Genomic DNA, 22,967 nt, shown 5'->3' on the forward strand with positions numbered 1-22,967 from the left:
CTACTCAAGCAAACATTTTTCAGTACTTGCTGTTGAATGTACATAAAGTATTAAAAGTAAAAGTACATCAGTCAGTACCCGGTTATGACAGAGCCTATAATACAGGTTAAAGTATGATTACTGTACCTCTTGCTCTACAGGTGAGTGCTCACGTGTGCCAAGATTACATGTAGATTACAAGTAAAACGGCATAGATGTCACAGTAATTCTCAAAGTATTGGCCCTATATAATCGTCGATGAGCAGTCCTGCATCAGCGGTCCTTTCAGATGTGTGATGAACCAATCCCGGATTATTCTGTATTTTTAGATATACTAGCTAAAACTAAGTTTCGACACTATAGGCTGAATTAATGACAATGAGATGGGTTTGTTTACAAATTGACTTGAATACCAAATAAATGCCAAGTAGATATGGCAGTATTGCTAAATTTGAAAAACAGTGATTAAGATTTTACTTCTAGAACTTTTCAGTGTTCTGTCTTAATTGGCTCAATCAATCAAATCTCCGTGGTTCCGGCACATATACACATATAAACCCTGATTTTTACTTTTCCATAACTGGGTTGTGTTAGAAATGTGGTGGAGTAAAAAGTATAGGTGTTTACTTTGAAATGTAATGAAATAAAAACCAAGAGCCTCTGAAATTTACTACACTGATATATTTATATATAAGTACAGATACTGTAAGAATACACAATATTTTCCACCAATGATGGGGAGTAAAAGAGAGAACATTAGGTGTGTGTGTGTGTGTGTGTGTGTGTGTGTGTGTGTGTGTGTGTGTGTGTGTGCGTGCATGCGTGCGTATGAGTTCCTGTTTGTCTTCATGAGTGATTGCGTTCCTCTGCCTGCTCCTGGTGGAATTGAATCCTACCTGCCATGTTTCATTTGGCCAGCGATGCTGAGCTGCAGCCCCGTTCCGTTGGCTTCCATGATGTCATCCTGAGCATCCTGACAACCGGCCCAGCCGCCGTCGTTAGAAACCGAGCCACTCCACAACACACTCACCGCGCCTTAAACACACACGCTGACAATAATTCAACATGAAGCAAGTTGGTTTCTGCATGTGTGGAGGATGGCATAGTGGTGAGCATGTGTCTCTGTGTGAACATATGCCGTGTGTGTGTGTGTGTGTGGTGTGTGTGTGTGTGTGTGTGTGTGTATGGATGTTTGAGCAAAGCCCCCCCCCCCCATTTTTCAGGCAAAACAAATGTTTTCCATCCAGGATTATGGGGTTATGTGTGCAGTGCCTGATCCAGAGCATTTTAAACAAGCAGTACACAGTGCGGTACATTACACATGTTACTAGCAGCAGCATGGAACAGGTCAAAGGTCAGAACCGTAAAGCTGAAGGACAGCAGGGGTCGGTTTCCCTTTTGGCACTAAAATCACCACATATGAGCGAGTTAGCTGCAGGTGATGAACAGAGAGAAAGCGGAGGAGAAGAAAAACTGATTTAAAGGGGGAAAAAAGATTATTTTTAAGATGCAGGGCTTTTGGCTCGCTGTAAATCTGAAAACGGCAAAGTCGTTTTGCGTTTAAATTGTAATTGGTCATTACTAGAAGAAGCACTAAAAACTGCCAAAGCGGCACGTGAGTTATGTCTGGGCGGCGCTGCTGTTATTCCAGTTACGTCTCCCACAGTCACGTTAAAGGTTTACAAACCGCACCAGGGACCGTCTAATGAGAGCGCCGTGAGTTATGCTATCGCGGTTTATCAAAAAGATCCATTGGCACCGATGACATTTGCGTGCCTTTTTTTCTTTTTTGACAACCAAATATCTACTACCTTGACCTTTTGCAAATTGGACCGCAAAGTCATCACGGCCTAACAAATCACTCTTTGGGCTTCACCTTGGCTCGCGGTCTAAAAGCCTAATTAACCAAGGAGCGCCATCGATAAAGTCCGATGAAACGTGGCCTGTTTTTAGGCGGGAACGGCGGTGAGACGATACCCCGGCAGTCCCTGAACAGCGGTCGTGGCTTTGAATGTCCGTCATCTCCTTGACTAATGAGGGTTGTGCTGATTTCTGTTGGACCGCTTCCTTCGTTTGTTTGCAGGCTTGTTTGCGGGCAGCTATCTGCAGCGCCGCTTAGGACCTTCCCCCAAAGAGAAGGGACTAGGAAAATAATTTGAGGAAAACATATTGTGAGGCCTCAGCACTTTGGCCGGCTTAAGATACACTCCGGCAGAGCTTGTTTCAGGTTTTTTTTTTTTTGTGCTGTGTTGCGGTTTGGCCTCGGTAATCTGTCCAACACGTAATCAACAAAAGCCTCTTCATTGACCTTATGTGTGAAAGTCGATACCATAAAACGTGACTGCCCTGTTGTTGATTAAGCCAGGCTATATCCTCTTTTCCAAAAAAAAAACCTGACAAGTGGGATTTTACACTTCTCAACTCACAATCAGATTTCATGCGGTGATGAAATTAGGTCATCTAATGTTATTTTAGACATAGTGGTGTAACAGATGATACTGACGCTGGCTACTGACGATGTGTGTCCGTCTCCTTTCTGCCACCATGACATGACAAATAAACTGTGTTTGACATGCATTTACCCCGCCAAAGCAGCACAGTGATTTCTTCTGGTGCTTCTTCTCATTACAGTTTGAGTGAGACGTTCCCAGTATCCAGCTGCTAGACATTTTCTCTAGGGAAGAAATTAATGCAATTTATTTCATTCTCTCTCTCTCTCTCTCTCTGACTGTCTGTCTGTCTGACTCTTTCTCTGTCTGTCTGTCTGTCTGTCTGTCTGTCTGTCTGTCTCTTTCTTTCTTTCTCTGTCTGTCTGTCTGTCTCTCGCTCTCTCTGTTTGTCTGTCTCTTTCTCTGTCTGTCTCTGTCTGTCTGTCTCTGTGTCTCTCTGTCTGTCTGTCTCTCTCTCAGTCAAAAACGTCGATTGCACTTCAGAACTGGAGGAGTTCTTCGCCAAGCGGAAGCTGGACGACAGCGAGAGCCACGTAGTGAGCATCGCAGAGTACCTCCAGAGGGGCGACACCGCCATTATTTACCCCGAGGCCCCCGAGGAGCTGTCTCGCCTGGGGACCCCGGAGGCCACGGGGCCAGAGGAGAATGGTATGGGTCCAGGGGTGTATGGGGAGTGGGGAGGCGGCTGGGGCTTCAGGCCTAATTTCAGGGTCTGGCTCTTTACATTTACAGCATGTCTTCCTCTCCCTCTCTCTCTCTCTCTCTCTCTCTCTCTCTCTCTCTCCTCTCTCTCTCTCTCTCTCTCTCGCTCTCTCTCTCTCTCTCTCTCTCTCTCTCTCTCTCTCTCTCTCTCTCTCTCTCTCTCTCTCTCTTTCTTTCTTTTTCCTTTTTTTTACTATTCTGTCATAATGAAAGTACTCCCAAATCTGAAGTGTGCTAATGATCAGCATTTTGTTCAATCCAATGATGATATCAATTACATGCCCTTGGGCAAAGCTTTGTATCCACATACACACACACCAGCTCCAGTGCTACTGGCGTTGGGACATTGGGGTAAAATATTGGTTCCCATGTGTGAAGGTTTTTGACCACTCGAGTGTGAAACAGTGCATCTTAAAAAAAAACACAAAAAAACAAAGTAATTAGCAAGAAATCTCAGTCAAGTAATGTTTAAAAAAAGTGAGAGGGTGCTTGGAAGGAACAAAAAAAAACCCAGCAACAAGTCTGTCTGACATGGGCAGGCAGCTGTTGGTCTCACAGATTTGCCGAATGCCTCAGAGTTTACCTACCATCTTAAGCAACAGCTGGGTAGGGTGTGTGTGTGTGTGTGTGTGTGTGTGTGTGTGTGTGTGTGTGTGTGTGTGTGTGTGTGTGTGTGTGTGTGTATGCATGTGTTTGCATGCGTTTGTGCGTTGGGGGGCGGGGGGGGGGTTTGAAATCAGATAGGGCACCTCTGAAGGAGAGAAGGAACAGGTTCAGAATGGTAACAGAGTCATGATTCACGCTGCAGAAATGATGAATGTGCCACTGGGAACGGTACGAACGTGCAGCAGGCAGTTAAAAACAATTAGGAATGTATGGGGAAATAAGTGTCTGTCTGTCTGTTTACCTGTCTGTCTGTCTGTTTTCCTGTCTGTCTCTCTATCTGTTTATCAATCTAGCTATCAATCTATCTGTCTGTCTGTCTATTTATCTATATCTATCTGTCTATCTATCTATCTATCTATCTATCTATCTATCTATCTATCTATCTATCTATCTATCTATCTATCTATCTATCTATCTATCTATCTATCTATCTATCTATCTATCTGTCTATCTGTCTGTCTGTCTGTCTGTCTGTCTGTCTGTCTGTCTGTCTATTTATCTGTCTATTTGTCTGTCTGTCTGTCTGTCTATTTATCTGTATCTATCTGTCTGTCTGTCTGTCTGTCTGTCTATCTATCTGTCTGTCTGTCTGTCTGTCTGTCTGTCTGTCTGTCTGACTGTCTGTCTATTTATATCTATCTATCTATCTATCTATCTATCTATCTATCTATCTATCTATCTATCTATCTATCTATCTATCTATCTATCTATCTATCTATCTATCTATCTATCTATCTATCTATCTATCTATCTATCTATCTATCTATCTATCTATCTATATCGATCTATCTGTCTGTCTGTCTATTTAAATCTATCTATCTATCAGTCTGTCTGTCTGTATGTCTGTTCTTCTATGTCTATTTATATCTATCTATCTATCTATCTATCTATCTATCTATCTATCTATCTATCTATCTATCTATCTATCTATCTATCTATCTATCTATCTATCTATCTATCTATCTATCTATCTATCTATCTATTTATCTGTCTGTCTGTCTCTGTCTGTCTATATGTCTGTTCTTCTATGTCTGTCTGCCTGTCTGGGTGTTTGTGTACATATCATATGCCTGTTACTATGTCGAGGATAAGGGCAGAAGAGGGAGAGAGAGGGTGGGGGAGTAGCACTGCCACTGTGCATGGGGTGTTGTGTGTATATTTGTGTGTGTGTGTGTGTGTGTGTGTGTGGCAGGGTGTATGGGCTCAGTGCGGCGGGTGCCAGCCTGTAACCGTGGCATTCATGTGGAGCAGATTGTGGAGATAGCTCCCATACCACGCCGGGCACCCTGCCCATTAGCTGCCATTGATTTGCTGACCTTTTGGCCCGCTCTCTCTAACCCACCCCCCTGCCCCCACCCCTCCTCCCCCCCCCCTCCTCCTTCGTGCAGACCTGCCACCTGGAACGCCAGATGCCTTCGCCCAACTGTTGACCTGCCCCTACTGCGACCGGGGCTACAAGCGCTTGACATCGCTGAAGGAGCACATCAAGTACCGCCATGAGAAGAACGAGGAGAACTTCGCCTGCCCGCTGTGCAACTACACCTTCGCCTACCGCACGCAGCTCGAGAGACATATGGCCACGCACAAGCCGGCAAGGGATCAGGTGAGGAGGCGCTAAGTTCCTGTTTTTTGGTTTTTTACTTCCTTCATTTAAAAAAAACCCCTCTCTCTCCCACTGTCTGTCTATCTCGCCCACCCTTTCTCTTTATTCCTAATGCGCTATGATCCCTTTTTTTGATTGGCAATCATTATTAATTTTTCATGGCATTTTGAAGATGCAGATCTTTTAATGGTAATAACTTTAATTGAGGTCCTAAATGGTTTTTTGATGGCCCTCGCTGATATGATTTTCCAGTGGCGTGTTCACGATCGAATGATTGTGTTAATATCCAATTTGGAAATTTTTATCAGCTCCTTAACTTCACTTCACTCCTGCTCTTTAATATGCTTTTTGGCACCGCCTCGGTCGTAGTACTCCATCAAACCGCCCCCGCCGCCACGTCTAACTCCATGTATGACACAAACATCTGTGTATATTTCAGGTTTCCTCAAGCGATATATGTCCTATACATCTGAGATATAATGTGAGTCTGCTGGCACTTAACATGAATCACCTCGGAGCCTGGCGAGGTGAAGACATCCGGCAGTCACGCCCGTTTAGCCCGCGTGGCGGCTTTAAGAAGAGAAATTAAACAGAATCTGGAAAAATAAAAACATAAATTTACCCACACATTTCACACATTAAGGGTTAATTATGATCTGCACAAACTGAACCGATTATAACCGGTATGGATGCACACACTGATGTTCATTGTCGTTTTTTTTTTCCCAGGTGTATTTTTTCGTTTAAAAGTCCTAAATTCGCTTCGGAACGAAAACCTTAGCTGAAGAGAAGTTCATATGTATGTATAATGTGTAATATGTATAATAAGAAAGAGTTTTCCGGGCACGTCCAAACTGGGAGGAAAAAGAAAGGAAGACAAAATCCTCAATTTTCAAGACTTATTTTTTCTACCACATGGTCAGTGAAACATCCTCATATGAAGCTGTCCTGAGTTCCTTGTGTCATATGGGGGAAAAAGCCTGACCAGAAACCAAAACACCTGCTCAATCAGCCAATCAGCTCGCAGCATTTGGTCTGTTTTCTGTCATTGTGTGTCATTGTGTGTTTTGTTTTGTGTGTTGTCGTGTCGTGTCGTGTGCTCTCAACCAAGGATGACAGGCTGAGGCCGCGGCTGGTTTGATCCTGTGTCAGCAGCCAGCGCCTCACCTGATCCACCAGCTGGGTCTAAATGGGAGCAGATGGGCTGGCCGGTCGCTCGCCGTCCTCGTCCTCATATCACAATGCTGTTGCTCGGCCCCTGCAGACCCCCGTCCGGGGCTTGTCGGCTCCCATTCAAACCAGCTAGCCTGCCGTTGCTCGCTCGGAGGCTGTTACCCCAGTTCGTTAATTGGCTTGCAGCTATACTTTTCTTCTCGGGTTTGATTCATTTAGTTGTGTTGCTGTGAAATACAGCAGATCATTTGATTTTTAATTTTATCTATCTGTCTTTTTGTCCATCTGTGCATCCATCCATGCATGCATGGCTATATCCATTTCTGTATGTTTATCTGTATGTTTGTATATCTGTCTATCTGTCTGTCTGTAGAAATACTACCACATGCAGACTGGGGAGTGAGACACGTGTAGATAGAGATGTTAACAGTGGTGTCTCCATGGGTAGGAACTCTAAACATGTTCTGTGCTGCTGTGTCTCATTTGTTTACAAGGCCGATACTCCTCCTTCTCTTAACCAATTAGCGCAAATATGACTAATTAGGGTTTATACATATGCAAACAAGCAGTCGGCTCCCCGCCCACAGCAGAGCGAAAAATAGCCAACTTAAAAAAAAAGATGTTTAGCCTAGAATTGAATCTTAACCTTAATCTTTCTGAAGACTGGAGAAAAAATCTGCCAGATTATTGACATAATTTCTGTTTAATAAAAAAACAAAAAGCAAAAAAAAAAACAACCTTGAATCAAAACACACTTTTTGGATTTCGGAAGAGAGAGCAGCCTCAGTCTGTCTGTTTTTGGTGAAAATTCACAGTAATTTGGAAAACAAGTTGAGTTATCTCCCCTTGTTGCTTGGGATCATGAGAATCGGCAACATGTTAAATCTGTCATTTATTTGAAGTGCAGCACGTCAACTTAAGATTTGATGCTGAAAAAAAAAGAAGATGAAATAAAGCCGTTCTCCAGTGCTGCAGAGTGTTCGATGCCTTATCAGCAGTGGCGACACTAAAACTTTACCGGGGGTCTGTGGAGGTTGGGGGTCGGTGTGTGTGTGGAGGTGGAGGTGGTGGAAGGGATGGAGGGAGGCACCGAAGCAGCTGCTGCTGTTTGTTTATGCAACTCAGCAACATCGGAGCGGTGGGGTCCCTCTCTGACACTTGGCGGGGCCCCGGTTCTCCCCTTTGCTTGATCTTTGAAGGTTGGGCTGTTTGAACAATTCCTCCCAGTGTCCTGTGCGCCACCATCTGTCTCCCCAGGAATGTGGGTAGAGTCAGCACACACCCCGGCATTTGTCGGCCCCAGATCGAGGGGTGGGGAGGGGGGCAATTTTTTCCCCCGTTCTTTCTCCCCAGTCAATGCAGAGAAACAGCATTTCCTGCCCCCCCCTCCCTCCCTCTCTCTCATTCTGTCTGTTTCCGGACTGTTTAAGCTTTCTCACCTCCTACTCGGAGTTGATTGTCTCGTGCCCAGTTACACATGCGATGCCGTTGTTCTTGATATGCTTTTTGTGGATTACGTTTTCAATTTTTTTTCTTTTCTTCTTTTTTTAAGAGTCTTTCTTTCAGTTTTAGATGGATTGACAGATTTACACATCATGTTCACATTTGAACAGTAAATAAAGGCCAGGGCTTTACACTCCCTGCTCAGATTTCCCATTATTATTGAAACAGCAGTTGAGTTTTTCTAAACCGTCCTTACTAAGAGATGTGAGACCGTTATTGAAAAGCGTGAGCCTTAGTTGAATTGGTGTGAATACAGGTGTGCAAGAAAGAATGGGCTCAGACAGGATTCTGAATATCCCCCCACACGATCACACCCAAATTAGTGAAAAGTAGATCCGACTGCTTGTTCTAATGAAGGGGAAACAGTCTAAAAAAAAGACTCTTCTTTAATTCTGTTTTCCGGGCTGCCAATTTCTAAAAGCATTCCTCCTTTGGCTGAGAAGCCTGGGAATTAAAAGGTATGTCCTTCTGTCTGTTATTGCTGTCCACGCCTGTAATTCTACCGATGGAGGTGGAAGTGGAAAGCCAGGACGCCTTTTTGGCGGCACCAGCCATTTTGGCTTATTGCTTGTTGTCATGCCAACCGGTTTTGATTATTTGCTGAACTCTTACCCCTTGCCAAACCTTAATCTGAATCTTCCTGCCTTTCTCTCTCCCTCTTTTTTTTTTTCTGCACAGCACCAACTGCTCAACCAAGGGGCCGGGAACCGCAAGTTCAAATGCACAGAATGTGGAAAGGCCTTCAAATACAAGCACCATCTGAAAGAGCACCTTCGGATCCATAGCGGTGGGTTGGAAGACATGGCTTGTCCATTTTCTCCTTAAATATTCATCACCTCAATTCAAAATAAACACGAAGTTCACAAAATCTGGCGATAGATAGATCTCGTTTACACCCCTAGACATGCTACTGAATATATATATATTTAGATGTGTGTGTGTATGTGTGTGTGTGTGTGTGTGTGTGTGTACGTTAATGTGACACAGAAACAATTGTTTTTGCAGGTGTCTAAAGAAAAAATTATAGATGCATTACCAGCTGTCAGAAAATTTTTTATTACATATTTTAAAAAAGTTATGTATTGAGGGTGCATGGAAATGTGTTAAGTTATGATAATAATAACAATAATGACAATGATAATGAGACAATATCAATAGTAATAATGATTAAGATAATATATTTCATAATCTGTTGCGGTTTTAAAAGGAAGTATGAAAATATCAGACACCTGACCCTACTTATTTTTCCTCCGCTCAGGTGAAAAACCATACGAATGCTCCAACTGCAAGAAGCGCTTCTCCCATTCTGGCTCCTACAGCTCCCATATCAGCAGCAAGAAGTGCATTGGCCTGATTGCCATCAATGGGCGGATGCGCAGCAACATGAAAACGGGCTCCTCTCCCACCTCTGCTTCCTCCTCGCCCACCAACACAGCCATCACGCAACTGCGGCAGAAGCTGGAGAACGGCAAGCCGCTGGGCCTCCCGGAAAACAACAACCACCTGAACATCAAGACAGAGCCGCTGGACTTCAACGATTATAAGCTCATGATGGCATCCCAGGGGTTTGGCACTCCAGCGCCCTTCATGAATGGAGGGATGGGTGGGAACAGCCCTCTGGGGGTTCACCACAACTCCACTGCCCAGAGTCCACTGCATCACCTTGGGATGGGGGTGCTGGATTCACAGCTTCTGGGCTACCCGGGGTCGCTGGGGAACAACTTGAGCGAGGTGCAGAAGGTCCTGCAGATAGTGGACAACACTGTGTGCAGGCAGAAAATGGACTGTAAGCCAGAGGAGCTCTCCAAACTCAAGGCCTATATGAAGGAGCTAGGGTCCCAGATTGAGGAGCAGAAACACGGGTTGACATCACCCGGGGGCCCCCCAGTCGGTCTTCCGGTGGTCAACCACAATGGTGCCACCAAAAGCATCATCGACTACACGTTGGAAAAAGTGAATGAAGCCAAAGCCTGCCTCCAGAGCTTGACAACGGACTCAAAGAGACAGATCAGCAATATCAAACGGGAGAAATCCAACCACATGCTCGAAGGAGGCATGGAGGAGAAGATGCAGGAAAACAACATGTTTACACCTTTTGCGTGCCAATACTGCAAAGAAACCTTCCCTGGTCCAATACCTTTGCATCAACACGAACGCTACCTATGTAAAATGAATGAAGAGATCAAAGCTGTTTTGCAGCCCAGTGAGAACTTGATGCCGTCCAAACCAGGGATCTTCATGGAGAAGAATGCCCATGTTCTCTCCTCCATGTTGTCAGAGAAGGGACTACCTAGTCCCATCAACCCATACAAGGACCACATGTCCGTGCTGAAGGCATACTTTGCCATGAATATGGAGCCCAACTCGGAGGAGCTGCTCAAGATTTCCATCGCAGTCGGCCTGCCTCAGGAATTTGTCAAGGAGTGGTTTGAGCAACGGAAAATGTACCAGTACGGCAACACAAGGACTCCACCGCTGGAGCACAGGAACAACATAGAAATGGTCATGGGGATGAACAACCACCACACCCCACCAAAGGACTCTATGGCAGTCAGGTCGCCGGTATCACTAATCAAACCCTCCGACCGCATCACATCACCTGCCATTGGTGAGCTCCATAACAATGTCAACAATTGTGATGGCGTGCTCAGACATTTGAGAAACAACCAACAGTTCAGCAGCAACGGCAAACCCATGGGTGACAAGTTGGACCATTCGCGCAGTAACACGCCCTCTCCGTTAAACCTGTCCTCTGCATCTTCCAAAAACTCCCACAGCAGCTCATACACTCCCAACAGCTTAACTTCTGAAGACCTGCAGGCAGAGCCGCTGGACTTGTCTCTGCCGAGACTCATGAAGGAGCCCAAGCATGCACTGACTGTCAAAAGCCGACCGAAAGTCAACATTACCATCGACCATAACAGCATCCCCTCTCCCCGTGAGCACTTCGAAGAGCCTTTGAATTTGGCCTATTTTAAGAAGGATTTCTCAGGCTCTACCAACAATGGAAACCTTGAAAAAAGCACTAGCCCCATCTTCGGCATTAATCCTTTTGCTGCCAAGCCCTTGTACACATCCCTTCCTCCTCAAAGTGCGTTCCCGCCAGCTACGTTTATGCCTCCAATGCAGGCCACCATACCAGGTCTCAGGCCTTACCCGGGCATGGAACAATTAGGCTTCCTGCCACACATGGCCTACACTTATGCAACAGGGGCAGCTACATTTGCTGAGCTACAACAGAGGAGGAAATACCAGCGGAAACCAGGTTTCCAGGTAAATAAGCCACCTGTGGTTTTGCAAAAGCCTCAGGCTCCCTCAGATTCTCCAAAGTGATTCGATCTCATTGCAGTGCTAATTAAAAAATGACTCTGGAGTGTGAAAAAGAGCACACCCACCTGAGGTTCACCCAAACAGCGAAGACACAGAAATAAACAGCTGTCACAAAGGATGTATCATTAGAGGTGTCAGGGCATAAATGTGATTTTCAGAAGTTATGATGTGAGGATTTGGTATGTACCAGTCTCGGCTGTTTGAATCTTGCTCACTACGAGGTGTTGAATACATGACTGCTCTCCACTGTAGCCTCCTACCCAAGTCTTCTTTCATTCAGCGCAGTTAAAACCAACGCGCCTGAACTCAGATATTTTGTTATTAAATATGGGTGAAAGGCCTTTGTAAAAATGACAAAGGTGAGCCCCGGAGCTGCACAGTTCTCTGAATTCTTCTGTATCCCCACAAGTCAGTTGCATTTTAAAAGAGAGCAAAGCCAAAATGAGCTTCCACATGCAGATTAATAATGCACAGACTTCATGTTCATTACTGCTGAATGCTGAAGGCTGTTTAACATAGAGGGGAACCATTTTGATAAAAAAAAAAGTATTAATAATGTTTCCTATTCTAAGTTATTAAATTAGATTTTAAAAATACAGCTACGGGCGTTTAGTTCAAATTGATTGCAGAGTGATAGTGGTCCGTTCTTAAAACCCAACGCGGCGCTGGCCCAGAATCATTTTCAGGCCTGGCCGAGACGTACTCATTAATGAAAGCTTTGGTGGCTCTCAATATTAGCCATTAGTCTCACCCTCTGATTTTAATCATTATATGAGTTTGCAATTTCAAGAATAGGCCACTGGTCCTCTTGTTATGAAGCTCTGATGTTTTAATATTGTTCTCCGTGATTTCAATTTTAAGGTTCATCTTCATTTAAAAGAATAAAGAGAATTATAAAGTTAGCAGAGTTAACAATCATGTACAAAATATATTGAATACACTATTACATGTAGGGTTCATAAAAGCGGACGTTCCATTAAGTTGCATAATACCAATCCGGATCTGAAATGTTTACAGGTAACCAATTGTCCAATACTCCCGTTATAAGATGCATGACACTGAACACAGATATAATCACGTTGGATGTAAAACATTTTATAGCACTTTGTCTAGTAACCACCTCCATATGTCCACTGACCTCAGGTGATATTTAAGATCTGTGATGGCAAATCAGTAATGAAACAGTTGTTTCTACTATTCCTTTTTTCCATCCATCCATTAACCAGACCGCTTATCCTACTCTCAGGGTCGCGGGGATGCTGGAGCCTATCCTAGCAGTTATTGAGTGGCAGGTGGAAAGGCACCCTGGACAGGCTGTCAGATCATCACATATAATAGGGGAAAAGGTCCTGGGTTTGAGCCCCAGGGTTGTCCAACCTTGGGGGTCATCCCGGGTTGTCCTCTGTGTGGAGTTTGCATGTTCTCTCTGTGTCTGTGTGGGTTTCCTCCCACAGTCCAAAGACATGTAGGTCAGGTGAATCGGCCATAATAAATTGTCCCTAGATGTGAATATATATGTGTATGTGTGTGTGTGTGTGTGTGTGTGTGTGTGTGTGTGTGTGTGTGTGTGTGTGTGTGTGTGTGTGTGTGTGTGTGTGTGTGTGTGTGTGTGTGTGTGTCGGCCCTGTGATGGACTGGCGGTCTGTCCAGGGTGTCTCCCCGCCTACCGTCCAGTGACTGCTGGGATAGGTTCCAGCATCCCTGCGACCCCAATTGGGATAAACGGCTTGGATAATGGATGGATGGAGGAAACATGTGCTTTGGAAACACAAATGGCAGACAACCCAGCTGAATAGACAACAGAGCTAGAACAAGAAAGAAAGATCAAAATAAAGACAGAGTGAAAGAAAGGATGAACAGAATAAAGACAATGAAAGAGAAAACAAAAGAAAGAAATGGAAATAAAGTTAAAGACAGAACAAAATAGAGAAAGAGAAGGAAAGTTGGTCAGACTGAGGACCAAACTGAGCCAGAGGTGACTGGAGGATGCGTTACTGAAACCAAACCTGACCGTTGTTTTCTAATGTTGAGGATGTAATCACTGATGCTTTGGAATAATGGACTGTTGACTTTCAGGTGAAAAGCTTTTGTCGGTGTGGACACATTTTGGAAGTTACACATCTGTTTTGAATGAAAACACATATGATTCATTTTTATTCCCTCTTTTTTTGTTTGTTTGTTTTTTGTTTCCTGTTTGTTTCCAGGGGGACCTTCTAGATGGTACACCAGACTACATGTCAGGGCTGGATGACATGACAGACCCAGACTCCTGTCTGTCGCGGAAGAAGATTAAGAAGACTGAAAGTGGTATGTACGCGTGTGACTTGTGCGACAAAACATTCCAGAAGAGCAGTTCCCTTCTAAGACACAAATATGAACACACAGGTATATACTGTTCTAGACCCTTATTTTAACCCCATGCCTTTTTTGTTTGTTTTAAATGTTTGTGTTTGATAAGATCAATTTATATATTTTTCAACTCCCCTCTTTTTTACCCCCCCCCCCCCATTACCCCTCAGTTGTATGTAAACGGAGACCTAACTTGTTTCTTCATTGACAGGAATGAGTTGATGTCGGGTCCTCGATTATGCCAGTTTTTAAAACACCACAGAAATGTCTTGATGACTTTACTCGCCCTTTCCGCCACCATACGGCGTGTTTAATGCGGATTATGTTGTTAAACGTTGTTCAGAATAAGGAATTGTTTTACGTTGGATTTCAAACACTTGCTAGAGAAGTTTTCGGCAGGAAAAGCCCCCCCCCCCCCCACGGCCATCAATCGTCACATTAACCATTTCATTATCTTAAAAAAATCAGACCAGCCCGTCAAAAGCTGTAATGGCTTTATCGCTGCCATTATTGGCAGTAGATCTCATCAGTAGCAAAGCGCTCCCGAGCAGCAGTAACAGGTTTTTCATTACACGTATCGTACGCAGATCCTCTTTCACCAGGTTGCATCATGTTTTTCAGTCCCGCTATCTTCTAGCCAGCACTCAGTGCTCTGGGTGGGCTTTATGTTATCTGGATGCACATCCAAAAAGTGAGGTTTCTGCCATAAGGTGGGCAGCAATGTACTCCCTTTGATAACGCCATGTCATCAGCAAACATACAGCCACGTTGTGTCGACACACCGTTTTTTAACTTGCTAACAATGTCAGATGAACAAATCTGGTGTGGATTACGTTTTTCAGTTGACAAAAGTTAAAAAAAAACTTAATTACCAAAGAGGATAACTGGCGTCCTGTCCAGGGTGCTTCCCTGCCTGCCGCCCAATGACTGCTTGGATAGGCTCCAGCATCCCGTGACCCTAATTAGGATAAACAGCTTGGATAATAAATGAATGGATGGATAAAAGAGTCAGTCAGGTAGATAAACACAGTTAGATATATAGACACATAGGGCAGCATGGTTCAGGAGGTAGAGCGGGTCGTCTTGTAAATGAAGGTTCCTGGTTCGTTCCCCGGCTCCTCCAGAGAGCGTGTTGAAGTGTCCTTGAGCAAGACACTGAACCTCTAACTGCTCCTGATGAGCAGGTTGGCACCTTGCATGGCAGCCTCTGCCATCAGTGTATGAATGTGTGTGTAAAGGGGTGAATGTGAGGAACACACTGTAAAGCACTTCTGAGTGTCAGTAGTCTAGAAAAGCACCATATAAATGCAGTCCATTTACAATAGAAAGACAGATAGATAGATAGATAGATAGATAGATAGATAGATAGATAGATAGATAGATAGATAGATAGATAGATAGATAGATAGATAGATAGATAGATAGATAGATAGATAGATAGATAGATAGATAGATAGATTTATAATAAAACAGCTAAGAGCAAAATGTAATACTTTTTTCAATAGGTATAATGACACTATGTTGTGTTGAAAAGTGTTGCGAGTGTATGTGTTGTGATCGAGACACACACATGTCCTGGACTGGCTGGATGTTGGAGTATGTTTGCCTGTTGGCGGGCAAGTCGTGTCACAAGTGCGGCCGAATACGAAAGGGGACCACCGCCTTGTTATTTACATGAGGCAAAGCGCCATGTTTCCAGATGTGCTGAGCGGTAGTGAATAAGAAAATGAGGTCAAGGAGGTTGGCTACAACTAAACTGATACACTCCAAAATGTCAGAGCCAAAATTTAGTGAAAATAAAAGGGGGAAATAATTCGGCACCGAAAATAAAGTCAAGTTATTATAGTTTTAAAAAGTTAGTTTATGTGCTCTGGCAAGAGTAGATTTTGTATTCTGCTTTGAATTTTTTTTTTTTTTACTTTTTTTACTTTTTCCAAAATTAATCTACAGCCAGTTGTAGTGAACCGTAGCCTGACAGGTTTTGACCCATGGCATCATAAATTCATCCCATCCCATCAGGGCAGACCACTTGGAGTTCACGTTTTTGCATCCAAAGCATCCTGTTTAATTCGGCTTACAGCGGAGTCCCACCCCTGACAGAAATGGAGGGACAGGCGTCACCATGAACGTGAATTCTATTCAGAGATAAGCAGGGTGGCCCCTAGGAGCCCCCCTCCTCAATTTTCATCGCGGATTTGTTTGTTTCTTTGTTGTGCTTTCTGTTTGTTGACTTTTGCAGTAGTTTATTTATGTTTCATTCATCCGGCTCGCACTTCAGCCTAAAATAAGTAGTTGTGGTTCCGTTTACCCATGCCTTTAACCACAGGAGCGGATTTCCATAATGTAGACCCGTGAATGCGAGCGCACTTTCTCATCCGAGAAGACTTGCGCTTGCAATTTGAATAAACAAATAGCCCCGAGTCGCGAATCGAAGTTAGGCTCGATATTGCATTGTGTCATTTTTAACTTTCACGCCATCCAAATTCATCAGGCTTTTCCCTTGAGAATGTTTTACTTTATTCTGACTGTTGTCACGTCGAGTCAACTTTACTTTTGTGATCTATGTCGCACCGAGGCCAATGACAGCAGAAGACTCATGCTCCTCCCCCCTTTCCCCCATTTTCTCCCGTCTGTTTTGTGTCTTCACAGGCAAGCGGCCGCATCAATGCCAGATCTGCAAGAAGGCCTTCAAACACAAACACCATCTCATAGAGCACTCCCGGCTGCACTCGGGGGAGAAACCCTACCAGTGCGACAAATGCGGGAAGCGCTTCTCTCACTCGGGCTCCTATTCCCAACACATGAACCACCGCTACTCCTACTGCAAGCGGGAGGCCGAGGAGCGGGAGGCGGCCGAGAGGGAGGCGCGGGAGAAGGGCCACCTGGAGCCCACAGAGCTCCTGATGAGCAGGGCCTACCTGCAGGGCATGACCCCTCAGGGTTACCCAGATCTGGGGGAGCGTGAGGCCATCCTGCGGCACGAGGCGGTGAACGGCGTGATGAGGGAGGGACGGAAGGAGGCGGAAGGGGCGTACGCCAAGATTGGAAGGAGGGAGGACGAATTTGAGGAGGAGGAGGAAGAGAGCAAGAGCATGGACACGGACCCGGACACGTTGAGGGACGAGGAGGAGAATGGAGAGCACTCGATGGACGATAGCTCGCTGGACGGCAAAACGGAAACCAAATCGGATCACGAGGACGCCATGGAGGACGGCATGTAATCACTGATGGCACTCAAAAGCTTCCCATCTTAATGTTCTTTTCTTTTTTTCTTTTCTATTCTCTCTTTTTCGGTTCAGTATTACCCGCTCGGTTTAAAAAACACGCTGCTGTGTTTTTGAGCTGTACGTGCACGTGCCTGAAGCTTCCGGGAAGCTTTCTTTCTTTTGGCGGGAGCCCGGAGGGGAAAGATCGTTTATGTCTGTCCGATAAGACATGAACTCAAAAATCAATTTGGACTCCGGGGGGAAAGCGTCGGGCTTTGAGGATAAAAGGGGCATGGGTTTGTGAAATAAGCTGCATTATGCAAACAAAACAATGAATAAATGAATACATTTCAAAAAATGTACAGTATTAAGGCCTAAAAATATGTGTGGTGCTAACCTCCTGAAGAAGAAGAAGAAGAAGAAGAAAAAAACAAACCCTGTGTTCCATAATATTTATAGCACAACTAGTGACTTGTACAAATTGCACTCCGCTTCTATAATCACAAACAAAAATAATAAAAAAGTATTGCCTATGTATATATTTATACAGTGTTGGAAAAAGAGCAGTAGTGTGTGCACTGCAGTCCTGCGGTAAAACCTTTTCATCACTCCGCATCATCCTGGGTTCCTCCATCTCCACGCCACACACGCTCCTCTGGGCCTCATCGTACAAACGACCGTATGAAGGAACGGGACAAAATACCTGTTGTTGTTTTTTTTATGTTTTTTTTCTTTTTTAAGATAATGAAGTTTTAAAGAGACCTTGGTTTTAAGGGAAAATACTGTTTATGGACAGATGGCAGGCGGGGGGGGGGTGAAGGACAGAGCCTTTGTAAGGTGTTTTTGATAAGAAAAAAAAAAGAAGCCTTATATGCAAACCTTTGAACCTGTGTGTTTTCTGCAAGTGCCACCCTCGTATTGTGTAAAAGGAAGGAAACCTTTTTTTCCCACCAGCTTCAGTATTATGATGTGGTTCTCTGTCGTTAATGGAAGCACTCATGTCAGTATTAAAATAATAGGCAGCAGTTCCTTAGTTTACATTACGTTGTGCAATGACTTTGTTTTGTTTTTTTTCTCTATCTTTGACAGTATTACACCAAACACTTTTTTGGGGGGGAAAAAAACGTAAAAAAAATTCAAATTGCATTCATTTTATTTGTAGGTTGAAAAAAAACCCATTATTTATGTGGCCCATTTTATATTTCTTAATTTTATTTATTTCATACTGTTGTGTACAGTACTATAGTTCTTCAATATATAGATATATTTTAGTAAAACGGAACATGACGTCGATCATAGGGGCAAATTTTACGTAAAGAGAGCATTTATTGTGTTTTGAGACATTGTGAAATGACAAGTTTAATCTTTATTATTTTATTTTATTTCTTTTATTTTCCAGCTACTGGAAAATTCCAAATTCGGGAACTTTTATACAATTGTGAAAACACTGTATTTTCGACTGAAAAAAAATTCCACTTTCTTCATCTTTGTTTCTTTTTTTAAGCTAAAAAAATGAAGAGGGACTGTTAAATATTATGTATGATACCATGACTGAAGAAAAATCTTTCCTGAAATGTCTTTGTAAAAGTATTATTGAATTCTTAATTTGTAATTTCTCTTGAAAATGACCATGCTCGAATTAAAGTAGCCAAATGAAAGTGTACCGAACCCCGCGCGTTTCCGTTGGTTTGTGCTCGGGCTGCGAGTGTCGGCGGAGCGGGAGCGAACCCGCGAGCCCTGGCCGCGCGGATGTCGCGTGCGTCGAGCCGCGCAGCAGCCACTTCAGGGGTCCAGCCTCGATGGCCCCACGATGGAAGCAGCGTTACAGCTGATGACAACATTACTTCCCCCGCCGGATGTCGCTTCGGACGGGGGCCCTTCCGGTGGACGGGCGCTGAGAAGTTCTCGCGCGCGCGCGGAGGAGGAGGAAGAGGAGGAGACGCTGATCTCCGCCAGCCGCCCGCACCGCACCGTGCAGATTAAAACCACATCAGAGGGCCCACATGAAAGGGAAAAGGTTGAGCGATGCCAAACATCACAACGCGCTTTGCATATCCCCGATTTTCATATTGATCATTCAGACACCGGCTCCCACATAAAAGGGGGGAGGTCTTAGTTGATTAGCTGATGAATTTGATAATGGGCTGTGGACTGCCCGGACAATTAGGGGATGCGCACGAACGGGTGCACGTGTGCTGAGAGAGAGACAAAAGGGCTTGAGATGCAATGAGAAGGGAGACGGCTCCTACAGCACACTACAAGTTAAACCACATCGGCCTCTCTATCCTTAATTAAGAGCGACGCCTCAGCATTGCTTCACATTTAGCATTTGCACTTTGAGAATGCAGAACGGCACAACTAGCCTGACTTTAGATCACTAACAGTCCCACCAACAAGCACTAAGGGGGTCAAAGGTCAAGGGTCAAAGTCACAGCAACAAAGGACAGTACAAAAACCATGTATGATGTTGAGGTTCTCGGGAAGGAATAAAGAAACGAGGACTAAGGTAAAAATGATTTTCCTCCTGAAAAAAGCGCGTTAGACTCATCTTTCAATGGTGTTGTATTGGGATGAAATCTGGAATTGTGCCCTGACCCACATTTTGTCTTCTTAAGTTAATGATAATGGGGATCTATGATCTATTTTCTCTGAAAATGAGATATGAGATATGTTAGGGGGGGGCATTTTGAGAACCAGAGATATGAGATATGTTGAGGGGGGGACATTTGAGAACCAGAGATATGACATATGTTGAGGGGGGGGGCATTTTGAGAACCAGTTTGGGTGTGGTATTCTTCTGAACATCACCAAACGGTTCAGCGTGATGAACCTGCGTGCTGCAAACACCTCCCCATCAGTACTATTCAGAGTACAACACCTTAAGGATCGATTTACAACGAATACTGACCCGAGCTATTACTTTTACTAAACAGTATTGAGTTAGCCCATTAGTTTGGAGTCACTGGACAATAATTGATTAGACTGTGGGTGTTACGCCACGATGTGTGGCTCCAACCTGTTAGGTTGTGTCGTGGCCGCTGCAACGAGCTCGCACGAATCGGTATTTAAGAGCGTATTCACGGATCAATATTCACGTTTCATTCATGCTCCTCGACGGCACAGATGGGCGGCGTTTAATGCAGCATATCGAGAGTGTGGAGAAAATCGTCTCTATTATCGAAAATATGGTTTCAGATATTAATTTATAACGTGATTTCCTCAAGTGACTGCACGGCGTTATACTGTGCTGTGTATGGGGGGGGGCCCACGGGGGGGGATCCCACCCCCACCCACCCGTGTGGTAGCTCAAGCCGAATAAAACAAACGTCCGTACCGCTGTTTGACAACGCATTCCCTCGCTGATATCTGTCGAGTGATTTTTCTGCGACGTCGCTTCGATGATTTTGATTGCCCCCCCTCCCCCCCGTCCATAAAATGGTGTTGGTAAACTCGCTGGCTCATACGACATATAAAAGCTGAGCGGAAAACAATAACACAACTGTGTAGTAGTAATTGATACCGGCGTCATTCAGCCATATGTTTGGGGCAGATTGGTGCCGTGGTTTGGACAGCGAGGCTCTGAGGGTGATTCATCGCCGCCCGCTCGCCTCCCGGGCGGGCGGGCGTGTTTACGCACCAAGGCTCAGTGTATGTTTTGCCTCGGGCGGCGCCGCCGCCTCCTCTGCAGATACTCTCGCAGAAATCGACTTTAACTCGCCGTGATTCCGGGGGAGGGGGGGGTTCCTGTTTACAAACCTCTCTGTCGCTTTCCCTCTGCCTTATTTCATTATCTAGCACTTTCCCCAACATACGCGATCACTACTTTATGGACACAGGGACGCCTGTTGCGTCTATCGTCTTGAGTGCTGTGCCTGACCTTTGACCTCCCCACCGCCGGTCGCTTGTAATGGTGATCTGTGAATTCGAGCGTGTTCTCTTTCACTCGGTGAGTTCGGTGTCTGAATAAGAGCCACGGGTACGTAAAGGTCTCGAAATGGAAAACGCTCAACGTCTTAACAATATATAGCGAATTCGGGGGGGGGGGCGCCCGGCCGGACCTTCACAGCCGGGCCGCGAACTCAGATCCCCCGCACCGCGGGCCGCAGCGTTAACCAGCCGACTGAAGGGCAGCAACATGTTATCTCACTTCTGACCGACGGCGGAAGTTAACGCTTGTCTGGCGCAAGTCACGTCATCCGACAATTAGAGAGGGTTGTTTGGAGGTTGACGTGTCCGTTGTTTGCCGACCGCCAATAAACACCACGAAGAAGAAGAAGAAGAGCAACTAGAAGAAAAAGAAGAAGAGGTTGGCGTGGTTTGATTTCATCGACCCATGAAATGCTGCGTTCCAAACAACTCGGAAGTCGAGGTTTTCCGACCGCCCTGCGAGAAACGGTACAATGGAACGCCACTCAAGGTCGGAGCTCCTGCTTGTAAACTCGGGGCAAATCCATGTACCCCCCATCCCCCCCACCCCAAATCCATCTACCCCCCATCCCCCCACCTCAAATCCATCTACCCCGACTTCGCGGAGAAGCGGCTGTCTGACGTCACACAACAATGGCCGAACCCACGGAGGCGCACAGTGAACCGGTAAACCGTCATCGTAAAGTATATTTGCCTGCATCTAATTAGAATAATACATAATGTAATAGTTTACAATAATATCACGTAGTGAAACCTGTTCTGCGTGTAATATGTCCGAATATGTCGCCGGTGTTATTAGTGTAAACTACTAATAAGACACGTTAGCCCCTAGCTAACGGGTCTGACGCTTTAGCCGAGCGGTTAGTGATGTCGCCTTGTGGTGCAGTACACTCGTATCGAATCTCGCATCGGGCAAGAATATAACCGGTTACACTGGGTTACGGTCAGCACTTTACAGTCTCTGAAAGTTATCTTGTCTGCACAGGTTATTAGGAAAAACGTTAAAAATACAAAAAAAAAACCAAACAAAAGAAGAGTAAACATTAGGATATATACAACATTTGCTGACTTTTGCAGATTATCTACCGATGCAGCTAGACGGGAACGTCTAGTATTTCTGTCACTGGGTCAGTGAAGAGTTGTCTGCATCTGGCTGCACCTGCTCAGCCGTGTCTTTGGTTAACGTTTGGCACCTGGAGCGCTTGGAGGTCGGACATCGGACATGTCAGCCGGGAAATTCCCACCTCCGACATTTGGATTTATTGTTCTGTGATGGCCTGGCGGCCTGTCCAGGGTGTCTCCCCGCCTGCCGCCCAATCGCCGCTGGGATAGGCTGCAGCATCCCCGCGACCCTGAGAGCAGGATGAGCGGTTTGGGTGATGGATGGATGGATGGATAAAAGAGTCAGCATAAAACCACACGGTACAGTCTGTAAAGCATACAACTAGGAAGGCTACACTTTTAAAATAGATTAGCCGGTAAATCTTAAGATTAATAATACATTAACGTCTGCAACGATGCCGTGTATGCACACATTCATTTTGTATTTCAGAAAAGAATCCATTGGGTTTATTTCTGTACTGCACAATATGCACATCTGACAAAGAATATGCAGTCTGGGGCCTCAAACAATGTCCACATTGGTTGACATTTTGTTTTCCCAAAAAAATGATGTAAAAAAAAAAGCATCGCCTGCAGAAAATTCCAGTGTAATGATTACACTCTATGTGTGGATACGATGGCTTAGATAAAGGAAGATGAGCTTCCACTTTTGACCTCATTAAATTATTTACATATCCCCATATGCCGCCCAGATCATTCACAGGGCACATAAAGGACAGGCCTGGGCAAAGACCAGAGAGAGAGAGATGGACAGATATGACTTGGAGAGCGAGGTAGAGAAGTCAGACCTGGCACTCCGAGAGAGGAAGACAGTTCAATGACATGCAGGGAGGAGAAGCACAAGTGACCATCAGGGATTAGCCGATCGGAGTGTCAGAAGAACAGCCAGCTGTTCAGTCTGGCGGGAGTGAAAAGAGACGTGGAGCAGGTGGTGAAGACGTGTGCCAGCGGTGCTGC

At 45.0% G+C, this 22,967-nt stretch overlaps 1 protein-coding gene across 2 annotated transcripts in view; it reads left to right on the plus strand.

The window, feature by feature from the left end:
• zeb2b (zinc finger E-box binding homeobox 2b) overlaps window positions 1-17,732 on the plus strand; it is a 53,177-nt gene extending 35,445 nt beyond the window's left edge. Inside the window, exons 5-10 of one of the 2 annotated variants that reach the window (XM_056301064.1) lie at window positions 2,889-3,077; window positions 5,186-5,400; window positions 8,755-8,863; window positions 9,335-11,349; window positions 13,611-13,791; window positions 16,405-17,732. In XM_056301064.1, the coding sequence (XP_056157039.1) occupies window positions 2,889-3,077; window positions 5,186-5,400; window positions 8,755-8,863; window positions 9,335-11,349; window positions 13,611-13,791; window positions 16,405-16,976 (3,281 nt within the window). In that variant the 3' untranslated portion in view covers window positions 16,977-17,732. The remainder of the gene's footprint in view (window positions 1-2,888; window positions 3,078-5,185; window positions 5,401-8,754; window positions 8,864-9,334; window positions 11,350-13,610; window positions 13,792-16,404) is intronic. The other variant, XM_056301065.1, reaches the window with a different exon arrangement.
• Window positions 17,733-22,967: the final 5,235 nt, after the last annotated feature.

The sequence above is a fragment of the Lampris incognitus genome, chromosome 21, assembly GCF_029633865.1.
Source record: "Lampris incognitus isolate fLamInc1 chromosome 21, fLamInc1.hap2, whole genome shotgun sequence".
Classification (NCBI taxonomy): Eukaryota; Metazoa; Chordata; class Actinopteri; order Lampriformes; family Lampridae; genus Lampris; species Lampris incognitus.